Source organism: Oryx dammah, unplaced genomic scaffold (assembly GCF_014754425.2).
Source record: "Oryx dammah isolate SB20612 unplaced genomic scaffold, SCBI_Odam_1.1 HiC_scaffold_28, whole genome shotgun sequence".
In the NCBI taxonomy this organism is placed as follows: Eukaryota; Metazoa; Chordata; class Mammalia; order Artiodactyla; family Bovidae; genus Oryx; species Oryx dammah.
Window position 1 is genome coordinate 56406980 of NW_024070212.1, and position 14618 is coordinate 56421597.

General features: G+C 41.9%; 1 protein-coding gene across 4 annotated transcripts in view; it reads left to right on the plus strand.

The window, feature by feature from the left end:
* Positions 1 to 8570: 8570 nt before the first annotated feature.
* The window catches only part of ZNHIT6 (zinc finger HIT-type containing 6), a 71819-nt gene continuing 65771 nt past the window's right edge, over positions 8571 to 14618 (plus strand). For 2 of the 4 annotated variants that reach the window (XM_040232418.1, XM_040232417.1), the window contains exons 1-4: positions 8585 to 9410; positions 10510 to 10575; positions 10661 to 10767; positions 10856 to 10941. In XM_040232418.1, coding sequence (XP_040088352.1) covers positions 8755 to 9410; positions 10510 to 10575; positions 10661 to 10767; positions 10856 to 10941 — 915 coding nt within the window. In that variant the 5' untranslated portion in view covers positions 8585 to 8754. Of the gene's footprint in view, positions 9411 to 10509; positions 10576 to 10660; positions 10768 to 10855; positions 10942 to 14618 lie in introns of all 4 variants that reach the window. The other 2 variants (XM_040232419.1, XM_040232416.1) reach the window with 2 other exon arrangements.

Consider the following 14618-nt stretch of genomic DNA (forward strand, 5'->3'; position numbering starts at 1 on the left):
CCATGCGCCCAACACAAAGTGAGACCAAATAATACAAACAGCAGAGTTTGGAGCAGAGAAGGTTTAGTGAAGCACCATGCAAGGAGATGGTTACTCACGCCTTAAAAACCTCAAACTCGCTAAAGACTTTCAGCATAGCCTTTTATAGGAAAGGTGAGGAAGGGGCATGATTAGCTGTTGCAAACTTCTTGGTGTCAGATCCTTTGTTCCTGAAGTGAAGTTAGGTCATGACATTCTTGTAAACTTCCACTGAAAGAAATGTATTCTCTGTTCTGACAAGGAAAGACAAGTTCCAAGGCTCAATTTTTGCCCTCAGAGGTTCAGGCCCTGGGTAAAAGGAGGGGGAGATCCCTGTAAGGACTGGTCACCCTGCCCAAGAGCCTTCTTCCAGTAACCAGTCTGGATCCTCTTGCCAATGCCCAGGCCCAGCTAAAGAGGCAGATCCCAGCTGGCAGTGCCCTCAGGGTGAGGTTCCCAGACCCTGCCCAGCTGTCATCACTGAGGGAACCAGGCACCCAGGACTCAGCTGGCCCTCAGACTCCTCCAGCCACCCAAATGGGTGCCGAGTTTCCCGGACTGCAACCCATGGATACTGCCGCCACAATAGGTCACAGAGGTAGGGCAAGGGAAGAGGATTGCTGCTGCTTAAGACCCAGGTCTGGACAGTGGGCAGCCATGGTGAGGGCTCTGCAGCTTTGCAGGACATAGCCCTCAGCCTGTCCCATCTCCACCCCCAGCTCATTCACCAGCCCAAGGTCAGAGGGCCTGGAGGGCCCTGGGGAGAAGATCAGCTTCTTACCTCACTCTCTGCCCTGAGAATGACTGATAGCAGACTACTGGTGGAGTGGTACTTCTAACCCACAAGTGCTAATGGTTAGGCCCTAATGGTCTCACGCTAATGGCTGCATACTGTATGCTAAGTTGCTTCAGTTGAGTCCAACTCCTTTGGACCCTATGGACTGTAGCCCTCCAGGTTCCTCTGTCCATGGGATTCTCCAAGCAAGAACAATGGAATGAGCTGCCATGCCCTCTCCAAGGGATCTTCCTGACCCAGGGATAGAACTCATGATTCTTATACCTCCTGCATTGGGAGGCAGTATACCACTTTACCACTAGCACCATCTGGGAAGCCCTACCACTGCACACTAGCCCTACCACTAATACATAATAACAAAATAAATCAGACTCACAGACAGAGAACAAACTACTGGTAACCAGTGAGGATGCAGGGGGCAGGGCAATACAAGAGTAGGGGAGTGAGAGGTACGAACTATTGACTGTGAGGTAAGCTCAAGCATATCATACAACACAGGTAATACAGCCAATACTTTGTAATAACTAAATGGAAAGTAACTTTTTAAAATTGTATTAAAATTTTAATTTGAAAAATAAAAAATAACATTAAAAAAATAGGCAAAAGATCTAAATAAATATTTCACTAAAAACATTTCACAAACAAATGACGAGTAAGCACATGAAAAGATACTCAATATCATTACTAGTGATTCAGTTCAGTTCAGTTCAGTTCAGGCGCTCAGTCATGTCTGACTTTTTGCAACCCCATGAATCACAGCACACCAGGCCTCCCTGTCCATCACCAACTTCTGGAGTTCACTCAAACTCACGTCCATCGAGTCAGTGATGCCATCCAGCCATCTCATCCTCCTGCCCCCAATCCCTCCCAGCATCAGAGTCTTTTCCAATGAGTCAACTCTTCACATGAGGTGGTCAAAGTACTGGAGTTTCAACTTTATTATCATTCCTTCCAAAGAACACCCAGGGCTGATCTCCTTTAGATGATCAAGAAAATGCAAATGAAATTCACAATGAGATATTACTATATATGCCCATGCATGCTCAGTTGTGTCTGAGTCTTTTGCAAGCCCCATGGACTGCAGCCCACCAGACCCCTCAGTTCACAGAATTTTCTAGGTAAGAACACCAATTTGGGTTACCATTTCCTTCTCCAGGGGATCTTCCCAACACAGGGATCAAACCTGTGTCTCTTGCACTGGCAGGAGAATTCTTTACCACTAAGCCACCTTGGTAGCCCCTATATACCCATAATCAAAAAGTGACCATACCAAATTTTAGTAAGGATGTAGAGAAATTGGAGCCTCAATACATTATTACTGGGAATGTAAAATGGCATAGCCTCTTTGGGAAACAGTTTGACCATTTCTTAAAAAATTAAACACAAACTTTACACATGGCCCAGAAATTCCACTCCCACGTACCTATCCACTAAAGGGAAGTGAAAATATATGTATACACAAAGATTTACACGTGAATGTGGAAGCAAAATCATTCATAATACCAAATCTGGAAATAATCCAAATGTCCATCAACTAGTAAAGGAATGAACAAAATGTGATATATCGATACAATAGAATATTATTCAGCAATAAAAAGGAACTACTGACACATGCTACAACATAGATAAGCCTCAAAAACTTTATGCTAAATAAAAGGAGCCAAACTCAAAATATCATGTATTATATGATTTCATATGAAACTTCCAAAAAAGGCAAATCTCAAGAGATAGAAAGCAGATCAATGGTTGTCTGGGGCTAGGCCTAGGAACAGGCATTGACTACAAACAGAAACAAGGGAATTTAAGGAGAAGATTAAAATGTTCTAAAACTGGATAGTGGTGATTGAACAACTCTATAAATGTAAAGTTACTGAACTGTAAGTTTATTGTGGGTGTATTTTTTAACAGGTATATTTTTATGTAAACTATACTTCAATGAGGGGCTTCCCAGGTGGCACAGTGGTAAAAAATCCTCCTGCCAATGCAGGAGACGTGGGTTGGGAAGATGCCCTGGAGAAAGAAATGGCAACCCACTCCAATATTCTTGCCTGGAAAATTCTATGGACAGATGAGCCTGGCAGGCTACAATCCATGGTGCTACAAAAAGTTCGACATGACTGAGCGCACACATGCATATCTCAATGAAGTTGTTAAAAAATAGCACACTATGAAACAATACTATGTACTTCACAAAGACATGTGTTTATGTAAAGAATCATATCAAACTCATGAGAGTGAGAGGAAGGGTAATGATAGTGGTGACGTACAAATGGTGAAAACAGAGAGGGTTGTTGCATATGGTGATAACATGCCAAGAACTAGTGAATGTGATTATCTCAGCTTTGTCCTCCAGTCTGAGAAAACAAGTAAGCTGTCACCACTGGGAGCTTTCAAAATTACTAGTAGAATGAGGAAAATAATAGTTATGATTGCTTTTGCTGTTCAAAAGCTCACATACATTTTCTCATTTAATTCTTGAAATAGCTTTGTGAAATAGGCATACCTATCTCCATTTTAAGAAAGAAGAATCAAGCAAATTCAGTGACAAAAGGCCTCATGACCACCAAGGCAAATACACATTCACACTGTGGTAGCCATGGAGAACCACCACCTAGATCTCCCTTCAAAGAACTTGTTATCCAGCTTGTTACTTGTTACAAGAAGGGCAGTCATCAGCCTCCTGCTGTGACCTCCAACTGCAGGGAAGCCCATTGCCCAAGATGATTCCCTTTCTGGGGCAGGACCCATGAGGAGACTGAGTGGGGTTAGATATAAAGTATGGGGCAGCTCTGCCCTGATGGGGGACACTCGAGAAGAAAATGCTTTCTCAGCAACACCCTGCAGGTTGGCCAAGGATTTGTCAGGTCTGCATCACAACTTAATTTTTTTTCTTTAGCCAGTCCTGCTTAATCCTCCTTCCTTTTATAAGCATTGAACTCTGATAACTGCTATCAGCATCTGTTTCTCAGTAACCCAACCTGCAATATATCACAACACATGGGCACAAGGTAAAATTCAGGCTTTCCGGCTCCTGCTTCTCATGTGGACACAGCCGCACTTACATTCCCCAGCCTTTGTCTTAACCAGACTCAAGTGTGAACAAAAGGCTCTGACCAGATCATTTTCTGCTTCAGTAGTGCCACCAATAGACACATAACACTGAACAAAGCATTGTCTTTCCATGGGTCTCCATCTTCTTATCTGTCCATTGAGTGGTCAGGAAAAAACACTCCTAAATTTCACTCTACCCATAGTGCCTGCTGAGCCACCAAAATGGCTTTAACCATCCCTACTATATACTCTCTCATAGTATTTCAGTCTGAGCTAAGATGCTTTCATAGAAAGCATTCCCAGTTTCCTAGCTGTTAAATTGAACCAACTATGATTTTGGCAAAGGGCCAGCTGCCAAAGTGAGGAGGACAGCGCACCATGATGCCTTGTGCAGGGATGGTGGACAGAGACGATAGGGACAGCATGCAGTTTCAATCCCATACTGAAGGAGCTGGGCTTGTTCTTCTACTCCATTGAAGCAGAAAAAGGAAGGGGGAAGAGTCTGAGGAACTGGATAGGAATTCGATGACAGCCTCACAAATAATTTCTCCCTCCCCCCTAACCCAGAATTCCTGCCATGTCTGTCCTAGACATGGCAGGTTGCTCTATACTCAGACAACCCAAAGTTCTCTCCTCTAGGACCACTCAAGTCCCCCTCCTCCTTCAAACTGCCCTTTAACAATATCATCACAACCTCTGCATGCATGCATGCATGCTCAGTCACTTCAGTCATGTCTGACTCTTTGCGATCCTATAGACTGAAGCTTGCCAGGCTCCTTTGTCCATGTGATTCTCCAGGCAAGAATCCTGAAGTGGGTTGCCATTCCCTCCTTCAGGGGATCTTCCCCACCCAGGGATCGAATCTGCATTTCCTGCATTGTAGGCAGATTCTTTATCCCTGAGCCACCAGGGAAGCCCCATAACCCCTGATACCTCCATTAAAACTAGTCTTACAGTGTTAACTGTTTAACTCAGGTAAGTGATTAGCTGTGATGCCCTCAAGAATCCTTACTGGTTTAACAATTTTCCCTCCAATGACCGTTAAAACACACACGCAGATTACAAGAACAAATGTAGAAAAATGACAAATATACAAAATACTCCAAAGTGTTTTTACTTCTGGTGTCTGATTTGTAGTTTCACAACTTGCCCTGTAATCTTAAATGGAAATCCAGATGGTTTTATTCTCTTGAGGATAAACACATCCTCCTGTTACTATCTTCCCCCAAATTTTGCCTTTAGCAAGGCCACGTGGATCCCTTGTTATTTAGCACTATTTCTAGCATAAACATGTAATCCGGCCTGCAAATCTGAGACAGGCTGGGCCGTGAGACCTGCGACCCTTTGCTACAGTGCTTGCACCTGGACAAAAGTCTCCTCCAGCAACAAAATACAAAGAAACCATAAGGGACTAAAAATATAACTGCCTGCATGGGCAGCTGAGGCAAATTATGAACAAGAGAAAAAAAGACCAAAAACCCAACTATAACTTCTAAAGAGTCTGGAACAAAAGCAGGGAACTGTGCACATACCCGTCACACAGCACCACCAAGGGGTTAGGCAGACCAACCTTTAATCCCAGAACCCTAGACCCACCCCTACCCTCACCCCATACAAGGAACCAGCTTGCCCTGGAGCACCCCTCCCCCATTCCCACCAGCGAGCAAAATCATCTGTTCCTTGCTTTCCCTCCCAATAAAGCCGTGCCTGATTTTCTTGCCTGGTCTCTTAGCGATTTCTGTTGATGAAGGAGTCCAACAAACATGATCGCTAACAGGGTTACCAGTAAGGCTCTTTGACTCTATGGGCAGCTGGTACCTCTAAGTATCTCAAAAAACACTGTGAGGACTTCTCTGTAAGCCTCTTTACCTTAACCCATAAGAAAATTTCACAAAACTTTCGCAACTTACTTCAGTGCTACCTCCAGGACTACTCAATCAGTGCAGCCTCAACTAAAGTTTCAAAATATCCTCATTCTTCTCACCCACTCCTTCAAGTGTGAATGAGTGATAACAGCTGAGCACCCTGCAAACCATAACAGAATTTGAGGGAGTGAAAGAAAGCAGCCTACAGCTAAAAATCCATTTCTTTGAAGTCTCTTTAGGCACAGAGAAAAATAGTGTATCTCATAGACACTATGCAAACATTAAGTGAAAACTCTTAATGCCCAGTACATGACCAGTTCAGTTCAGTCGCTCAGTCGTGTCCAACTCTTTACAACCCCATGAATCGCAGCACACCAGGCATCCCTGTCCATCACCAACTCCAGGAGTTTACCCAAACTCATGTCCATCAAATCAGTGATGCCATCCAGCCATCTCATCCTCTGTCATCTCTTCGGCGTTGTCCCCTTTTCCTCCTGCCCCCAATCCCTCCCAGCATCAGAGTCTTTTCCAATGAGTCAACTCTTCGAATGAGGTGGCCAAAGTATTAGAGTTTCAGCTTCAGCATCAGTCCTTCCAATGAACACCCAGGACTGATCTCCTTTAGGATGGACTGGTTGGATCTCCTTGCAGTCCAAGGGACTCTCAAGAGTCTTCTCCAACACCACAGTTCAAAAGCATCCATTCTTCAGCACTCAGCTTTCTTCACAGTCCAACTCTCACATCCATACATGACCACTGGAAAAACCATAGCCTTGACTAGACGGACCTTTGTTAGCAAAGTAATGTCTCTGCTTTTCAATATGCTACCTAGGTTGCTCATAACTTTTCTTCCAAGGAGTAAGCGTCTTTTAACTTCATGGCTGCAATCACCATCTGCAGTGATTTTGGAGCCCCCCCAAATAAAGTCTGACACTGTTTCCCCTGTTTCCCCATCTATTTCCCATGAAGTGATGAGACCAGATGCCATGATCTTCGTTTTCTGAATGTTGAGCTTTAGGCCAACTTTTTCACTCTCCTCTTTCACTTTCATCAAGAGGATTTTTACTTCCTCTTCACTTTTTGCCATAAGGGTTGTGTCATCTGCATATCTGAGATTATTGATATTTCTCCCGGCAATCTTGATTCCAGCTTGTGTTTCTTCCAGTCCAGCGTTTCTCATGATGGACTCTGCATATAAGTTAAATAAGCAGGGTGACAGTATACAGCCTTGATGTACTCCTTTTCCTATTTGGAACCAGTCTGTTGTTCCACGTCCAGTTCTAACTACTGCTTCCAGACTTGCATTTAGGTTTCTCAAGAGACAGGTCAAGTGGTCTGGTATTCCCATCTCTCTCAGAATTTTCCAGTTTATTGTAATCCACATAGTTAAAGGCTTTGGCATAGTAAATAAAGCAGAAATAGAGGTTTTTCTGGAACTCTTTTGCTTTTTTGATGATCCAGCAGATGTTCGCAATTTGATCTCTGGTTCCTCTGCCTTTTCTAAAACCAGCTTGAACACCTGGAAGTTCACAGTTCCCGTACTGCTGAAGCCTGGCTTGGAGAATTTTGAGCATTACTTTACTAGCATGTGAGATGAGTGCAACTGTGCAGTGGTTTGAGCATTCTTCGGCATTGCCTTTCTTTGGGATTAGAATGAAAACTGACCTTTTCCAGTCCTGTGGCCACTGCTGAGTTTTCCAAATTTGCTGGCATATTGAGTGTAGCACTTTCACAGCATGCTCTTTCAGAATCTGAAATAGCTCAACTGGAATTCCATCACCTCCACTAGCTTTGTTCGTAGTGATGCTTTCTAAGGCCCACTTGACTTCACATTCCAGGATGTCTGGCTCTAGGTGAGTGATGACACCATCATGGTTATCAGTACGTGATAACAATCTTTAAAAGTAACTGGTGGCTCAGTGGTAAAAATCCGCCTGCAGTACAAAGACGCTGGAGATATGAGTTCAACTCCTGGGTAGGAAAGATCCCCTGGAGAAGAAAATGGCAACCAATTTCAGTACTCTTGCCTGGAGTACAGAGGAGGAGCCTGGTGGACTTGCAAAAGAGTTGGAAATGACTTAGTGACTCAACAACACAACAACAACAAAAGTAACTGAAATGGATGCCAGGAAAATTTTTGTTTATTGAGGGTTGTTTTGGGTTTTTTCCCCTATAAGTTCTAGGAAATCCTGGAGTCTGATATTTTGACCCAGTCTTTAAATATATGTGATATATATATATATATATATATATATATATATATATATACACACACACACACACACACACATTCTAAAGATAATTCAGTAGGATGCTGTAAATGGGGAACTGGCTGATGCCTGCTGTTATTGACAAATAACCGAAAGAATAAAAATAATGCCTTCTTTCTACCTGAAACCTCCCGGTAATAATAGAGACGATATGTTGTTTGTTTTATCACTGCTAGCTTATTTCCATACATTACTACACGTAACATCAAAATAAACTAAGAGTTTTATAATACCATCGTCTCTGGAGTACTGCTTAAGAAACTGAAGCATGGAGAGGAGTGCTATTAGGTATTTCTTCCATCTTCATGCAAGCTTAGAACAGAGTAGGGTAGGTCTTCACATTCGAATGTAGCGAGGATTTCGGCACTCTCCCTTATCCTGAACGCCTCCGGTCTCTTAAAGCGGAAGCAAGTGTCCCCGTGCAGAAAGCACCGCCTCTCCAAGGGAAGGGTTTGATGAAACCCCGCCCCGGAGGCGGGATCGAAGTGGGCGTGGTCTCAAACGGATCCCGGGAAGATCTGTGCGGGACTGCCGCAGAGCCGTAAAGAGCTCCATGAGTCGTGAAAGGGCACGGCGCGGAAGCGTTGCTTTACGACCGTTGGGACAGGCGCGCCGGGTCGGCGTTCCCTGCTTGCTACTTCTCTGATATGCACGTGGGCAGCTCTTCGTGTTTTTGCAGATAACTCAGCCCTCTTGGCGTGAACCAAACACATTGAAGGACGGAGTGGCAACAGAGGTCAAGGATCTTGAGCTGATGGATTTTGCTGCTGAAAGTGAAGAGATGTCGGGAGGAGGTCTCCAGAGTGAAGCTGAGGGGGCGCGGCTAAGTCTCGAGTCAGATCAAGAGAGAGTAAGGACGGAGGAGTCCGGCGATGGAGGGGCGGAGAATGGTCTGACCGGAATGGAGAAGACAGGGGCAGGGGAGGAAGAAAGTAGACGAAGAGCAGAGGAGATGCGAATAGACCTAACGGTTGTGAAGCAAGAAGTAATGGACTGGTCAGAAATGGTAGAAGGTACGCTGAATGGCCAGTGGGTAAAGCAGGAGGAGGACGGACATGAGGTGAAAGAGGAAAAACCAGCCACACTGGAGGTGAAGCAGGAGATGGATAGTAGTTTGATGGTAAAAGAAGAAAAGGTGGAAGAAACAGAGATAAAGGAAGAGAAAGTGAAGGTGAAGGAAGAAGTGATGGACTGGCTGGAAGTGAAGGAAGAGAAGAAAGATAGCTTGGACATTAAACGTGAGGAAGTGTCTCTTGATCAGAATATTAAAAAGGAGGAAATAATGGATGAAGTGTATGTAAAAGAAGAGAAGTATTTCCCCAAAGAAGAAATGATGGATGATACAAAGGTGAAAGAAGAGCCTCAAATAAATCCCTCAGTGGGCTCCAAGCGGAAACTGGCCATGTCAAGGTAGGGCAGAGCTGTGAAGGTCCTTTGTTGTCTAGGTTGAAAGAAACTACACGATCAGTAAGGTGTGGAATAATGAAAAATAAGCGCGCGTTTGGGCCGGGAGTCTGAGTGGTGGAGGGAGGGGCGATTAGGAAAGGAGGGTTTTGTCTGATAACAAATTCTGTGGAAATATGTGAGGTTGGTACTAGTGTCCAGTGGCCAAGTTAGGAAGTGAAAATTCTTGGGACCGGAAAACCCTTGGACCAGAATCTGGCTTGACTTTGTATGCCCTTGGCTCAGTATTCCTTTGAGAGAGGATAGGTGTGAGGAACAGTCTAATAAAACCAACAAGGAAAAGTGGAGTAAGTTAAAATTAGGCAGAATACATTGTAACTCACTCAATTGGCTAGTTTCTCTATGGGTACTGTGAACATTTATTGCTTTTGATTTAATTTCTTTATAGTGTGATCATGTGGCATGAGAATAGTCAGATTCTTGGGACCATTTCTGTCTTGAATACAGTGAATCAACATGTAGTTTGCTTGTCTGTAGTTTGATTGTCATTGTACACTGTCACTCAAGTGAAAGATCAGTTGGAGACAGATGATGGGTAGTAGTATTTCTAGAGGGTTTTGGTGCCCATTCTCAGTTGGGTGAGGAACTGAGGAAGAAAGATGCAACTGCTCTAAATTTGCCTGTGTCGTCTTTTTCTGAATGTGTCTGCCTTTAAGATATATCAACAGCTCATGGATTGGACTTCTGGGTATGTGCACACACACAGTGTCAGGAATTACAAAGTTAAAATATCAATAAGCTATCTCATTGTCTGATTATTTAGAAAAGGAAGTCTCAGTGAGATAATTTTTTAAGTGTAATACATGTTTTCTTGAATTACTTATCATTAAACAACATTGTAAATGTAGTGTCATTTAGACATGGTTTCCTAGAGGAGAATTTTCTAATAATGTTTGACAGCTGTCCATTATTTCATTAGAGTTACTTGCATCTACTTTATTCACTGTGACTGCATGTCTGTGAATTGTGATGGATTAAAAGTTTATAAATAAATATATGGAATTAATATTTGATAATTTAGTAAGTTTCTTGTGGGCTTTTGTAGATGTGAAACTTGTGGTACAGAAGAAGCAAAGTACAGATGTCCACGTTGTTTGCGGTATTCCTGCAGGTATATATGTAATTTCTACCTTATTATCTCTGCCTGTACCCTTTTTATCTCAAAGGGTAAAAGTTCCTTCTCTTTGTCCCTTCAGTTTGCCCTGTGTAAAGAAACACAAAGCAGAACTAACGTGTAACGGAGTTCGAGATAAAACTGCGTATGTTTCAATACAACAGTTTACAGAAATGAATCTCCTAAGTGGTAAGCCATCTTATGTATAGCAGACTGATGCTTCTTGGCCATAGGCCTATATCATTTATTTATTTTTCTGTTTTTTTGAAATTTGTAGATTATCGATTTTTAGAAGATGTGGCAAGAACAGCAGACCATATTTCTAGAGATGCTTTCTTGAAAAGACCAATCAGCAATAAACATGTAAGTATTTCTTCTGTTCTTTTCCAGTTAGAATTTCTTCTATCAAATAGATTCTTTTGTTTTCTTTTTGCACTCAACAAATAATATATTAAGTGGCTACTATGATCCAGGGCTGTTCCAGTTGCTAGGGATACAGCAGTGACCAAAACAAAGTCCTTCCCCTCATGGAACTTGTAGCGGGAGAGACAGGGGATGAGTACAGGAACAGATGTAATTTCAGATAGAGTTAAGTGCATCTGAAAGATAAAGAGGACCACAGTAGGTTTAGTTCAGTTCAGTTCAGTTCAGTCACTCAGTCACGTCCGACTCTTCGCAACCCCATGGATCGCAGCACGGCAGGCCTCCCTGTCCATCATCAACTCCCGGAGTTCACTCAGACTCACGTCCATCGAGTCAGTGATACCATCCAGCCATCTCATCCTCTGTCGTCCCCTTCTCCTCCTGCCCCTAATCCCTCCCAGCATCAGAGTCTTTTCCAGTGAGTCAACTCTTCACATGAGATGGCCAAAGTATTGGAGTTTCAGCTTTAGCATCATTCCTTCCAAAGAAATCCCAGGGCTGATCTCCTTAGAAAATCAAAAACGGTGTTTGTGGGGGAAGGGGGTTCTGAGAGTAGTCAGGAGAGTCTTCTCGAAGAGATGACATCAAGCAGCAATGTGAATGATGAGAAAGAGGCAGTCACGTGATTATTTGAAGGAAGACTTTACAGACAGAGACAAAAGCAGAAGTATAGAATGAATCAGGGTCAGAGTTAGTGTGTTTGAGGGCTTAAAAGAGGAGCCCAGTGACTGTAGCATAGTTGAGTGAGGAGCATGCTGAACAGTGAGGTTAAAGAAACTGATGAAGTCTCCTAATGTATTCAAAGTAAAAATGGAGGCCATGGGAGGCAATTGAGCATGTTTGCTTTTTGAAAGATCACTCTTGAGGCTCTCTGGAAAGTGGACTTGAATAGGCAAGAGTGGAAGATTGGAAGCTGGGAGATCAGTTACAGAGCTGTTGTTGTGGTTCTGATCACAGAATTATTGGGAAGTGATTAGATGTGTTTTTTTAAATTGGAGTATAGTTGCTTTACAATGTTATATTAGTTTCTGCTGTACAGCAGAGTGAATCAGCAACATGTATAAATGTATATCCTCTCTTCCTTGGATTGCCTTCCATTTAGATCACCACAAGCACTGAGTTCCCTGTGCTATACAGGGGAAGTGATTAGATTTGAATTTTGAAAGAAGGGCTAATAAGACTTGCTATTTTAATAAACTTGTTATACTCTTTAATTTCTTTTTCATTCCTTAAGCACTGTGCAAAATTAAAAGCTTACATATTGGAAATATTTTCCAACTGCTGTTGTTCTAAAAATTCTTTAATATTACTTAATCACATCATGGAATTATCTTTGTTTTTCAGAGACCATAGTGGTATTGGAGTTGCAGAATTTTAATACTCTTTAAACAGTTTATTTCATTGGTATTATCGGTACAGACATGACATTACACATGTCTGAAAGAAAAATTACCATATATCAAGTTTTTTTTCCTCAAGCTTAATTAAACATCATTAAATTATATATTTACTTCCCTGGTGGCTCAGACCGTAAAGCGTCTGTCTACAATGTGAGAGACCTGGGTTCGATCTCTGGGTTGGGAAGATTCCCTGGAGAAGGAAATGGCAACCCACTCTAGTACTCTTGCCTTGAAAATCCCATGGACAGAGGAGCTTGGTGCAGGCTACTATCCATGGGGTTGCAAAAAGGATAAACTGCTTTTTAAATTTTTCTTTTTATGAAATATAGCATCCATGTAAAAAAGCATAAAACAGAAATATACCATTTAATAATAATTATGGAGTGAGCATCCATGTAGCTACCACGTAGATCTAGAATTAGAACATAACCAGCTTCTCAAGAATTCCTACCGCCATGTTATGCCCATCCCTGAACCATTCTTATTTCTGGGTTTTCTGTAATACATTTTATGAACAAAGCTATAGTGAACACTTTTGTTTAGAATTGTGGTTTGCTTATGCATATGTTTTTCTGGAGTTCATACCTAGGAGTGAAATTGCTTTGTTGTGGAGTATGCATATCTTCAATTTGACTGTATGTTACCAAAATATTTTCCAAAGTGGTGATGCCAGTTTATACTCACAGTATTTAAGTATACCTGTTGTCACATCCTCTCCAGATTCTTGACTTGGTCATAGTTTTTAAGCTTTTGTCAGTTTGATGGCTTTGTTACTTTATTATGATTTTTAATCTACAGTTGTCCAATTCTTAATGAGATTGAAAGTGACAGTAAAAGTCGCTCAGTTGTGTCCGACTCTTTGCGACCCCATGGACTATACAGTCCATGGAATTCTCCAGGCCAGAATACTGGAGTGGGTAGCCTTACCCTTCTCCAGGGGATCTTCCCAACCCAGGGATAGAACCCAGGTCTCCTGCATTGCAGGCGGATTCTTTACTAGCTGAGCCACAAGAGAAGCCCAAGAATACTGGAGTGGATAGCTTATCCCTTCTCCAGTGGATCTTCTCGACCCAGGAGTTGAACCGGGATCTCCTGCATTGCAGGTGGATTCTTTACCAACTGAGCAATCAAGGAAGCCTCTTAATGAGATTGGGCACCTTTCAAATATTTTAGTGGTCTTTGGATATTCCCCTTTGTGGTGTATGCCTGTTAAGTCTTTGCTCATCTTGTCTTTGGTCTGTTGTTTTTTCCTACTGGTTTTCTTTGTATTTTTAGATGCTGGTGTTGATTGTGTATGTTATAAATCCTTCATTCTGTGGCTTGTGTTTGTACTCTTTTTCATGTCTTATGGTAAACAGCTTTTTTAAAATTTAATGTAGTAGAAATTGTCTTGTGTTTCCTTTATAGTTAATAGTTTTATGTGTTTTTAAAGAAATCCTTCCCTTCCTTGAGGTTATGAAGCTATTCTCCTGTAATGATTTTCTGAAAGCTTTGTAGTATCACGTCTCCCATTTATGTCTGTAAACATGGAACTGATTTTTGTCTGTCATGTGAAGTAGAGGTCCTGTTTAATTTTCCAAATGAATAATCTCCTTTTTCTAGCACCAGTTATTGAAAACTTCATCCTTTCTCCCCTGCTTTGCAGGACCATCTCTGTTATATTATCAGGCATCCACATATGCTTGGCCTGTTTGTTTCTGGCCTGTCTGTTCTATTAAACCTCTTGTCTCTTGCAACTATTGTAGTCTTTCCTGAACTCACTGAAGAAGTAAATCTCCCTTTGTTCATTGTTTAGATTAGACCATAGCCATTTTTCTAGACTGTTTTCTAGAGTATTGTCTGAAATACAGATCTGGCTCTTTGTAACTTTATACAAATGTGAAAAATCAGCCAACTGATTTATAGTCCTACCTTCCCCACTTGGGTATTTTGATTGGATTTGCGTTTATTTTGTAGAGTTACTTGGGTGATTGGATTTTATGGCATTGAATATTTAAATCCTTGATTGTTGTATCTCTGCATTTATTTGGGTCTTTAACACCTCTGTAATTTTCTCAGTGAAGGTCTTGCACATTTTTTGTTAGACTTATTCTTGAGTACTTTATGTTTTCATAGTATTTTAAATAGCATTTTCTTTAAAATTTTTTTATTATCTCTTTGCTGGTATTCAGGAATGAAAGTTTTTGTTGTTGTCCATTTTATGGTAGTAGTCATATT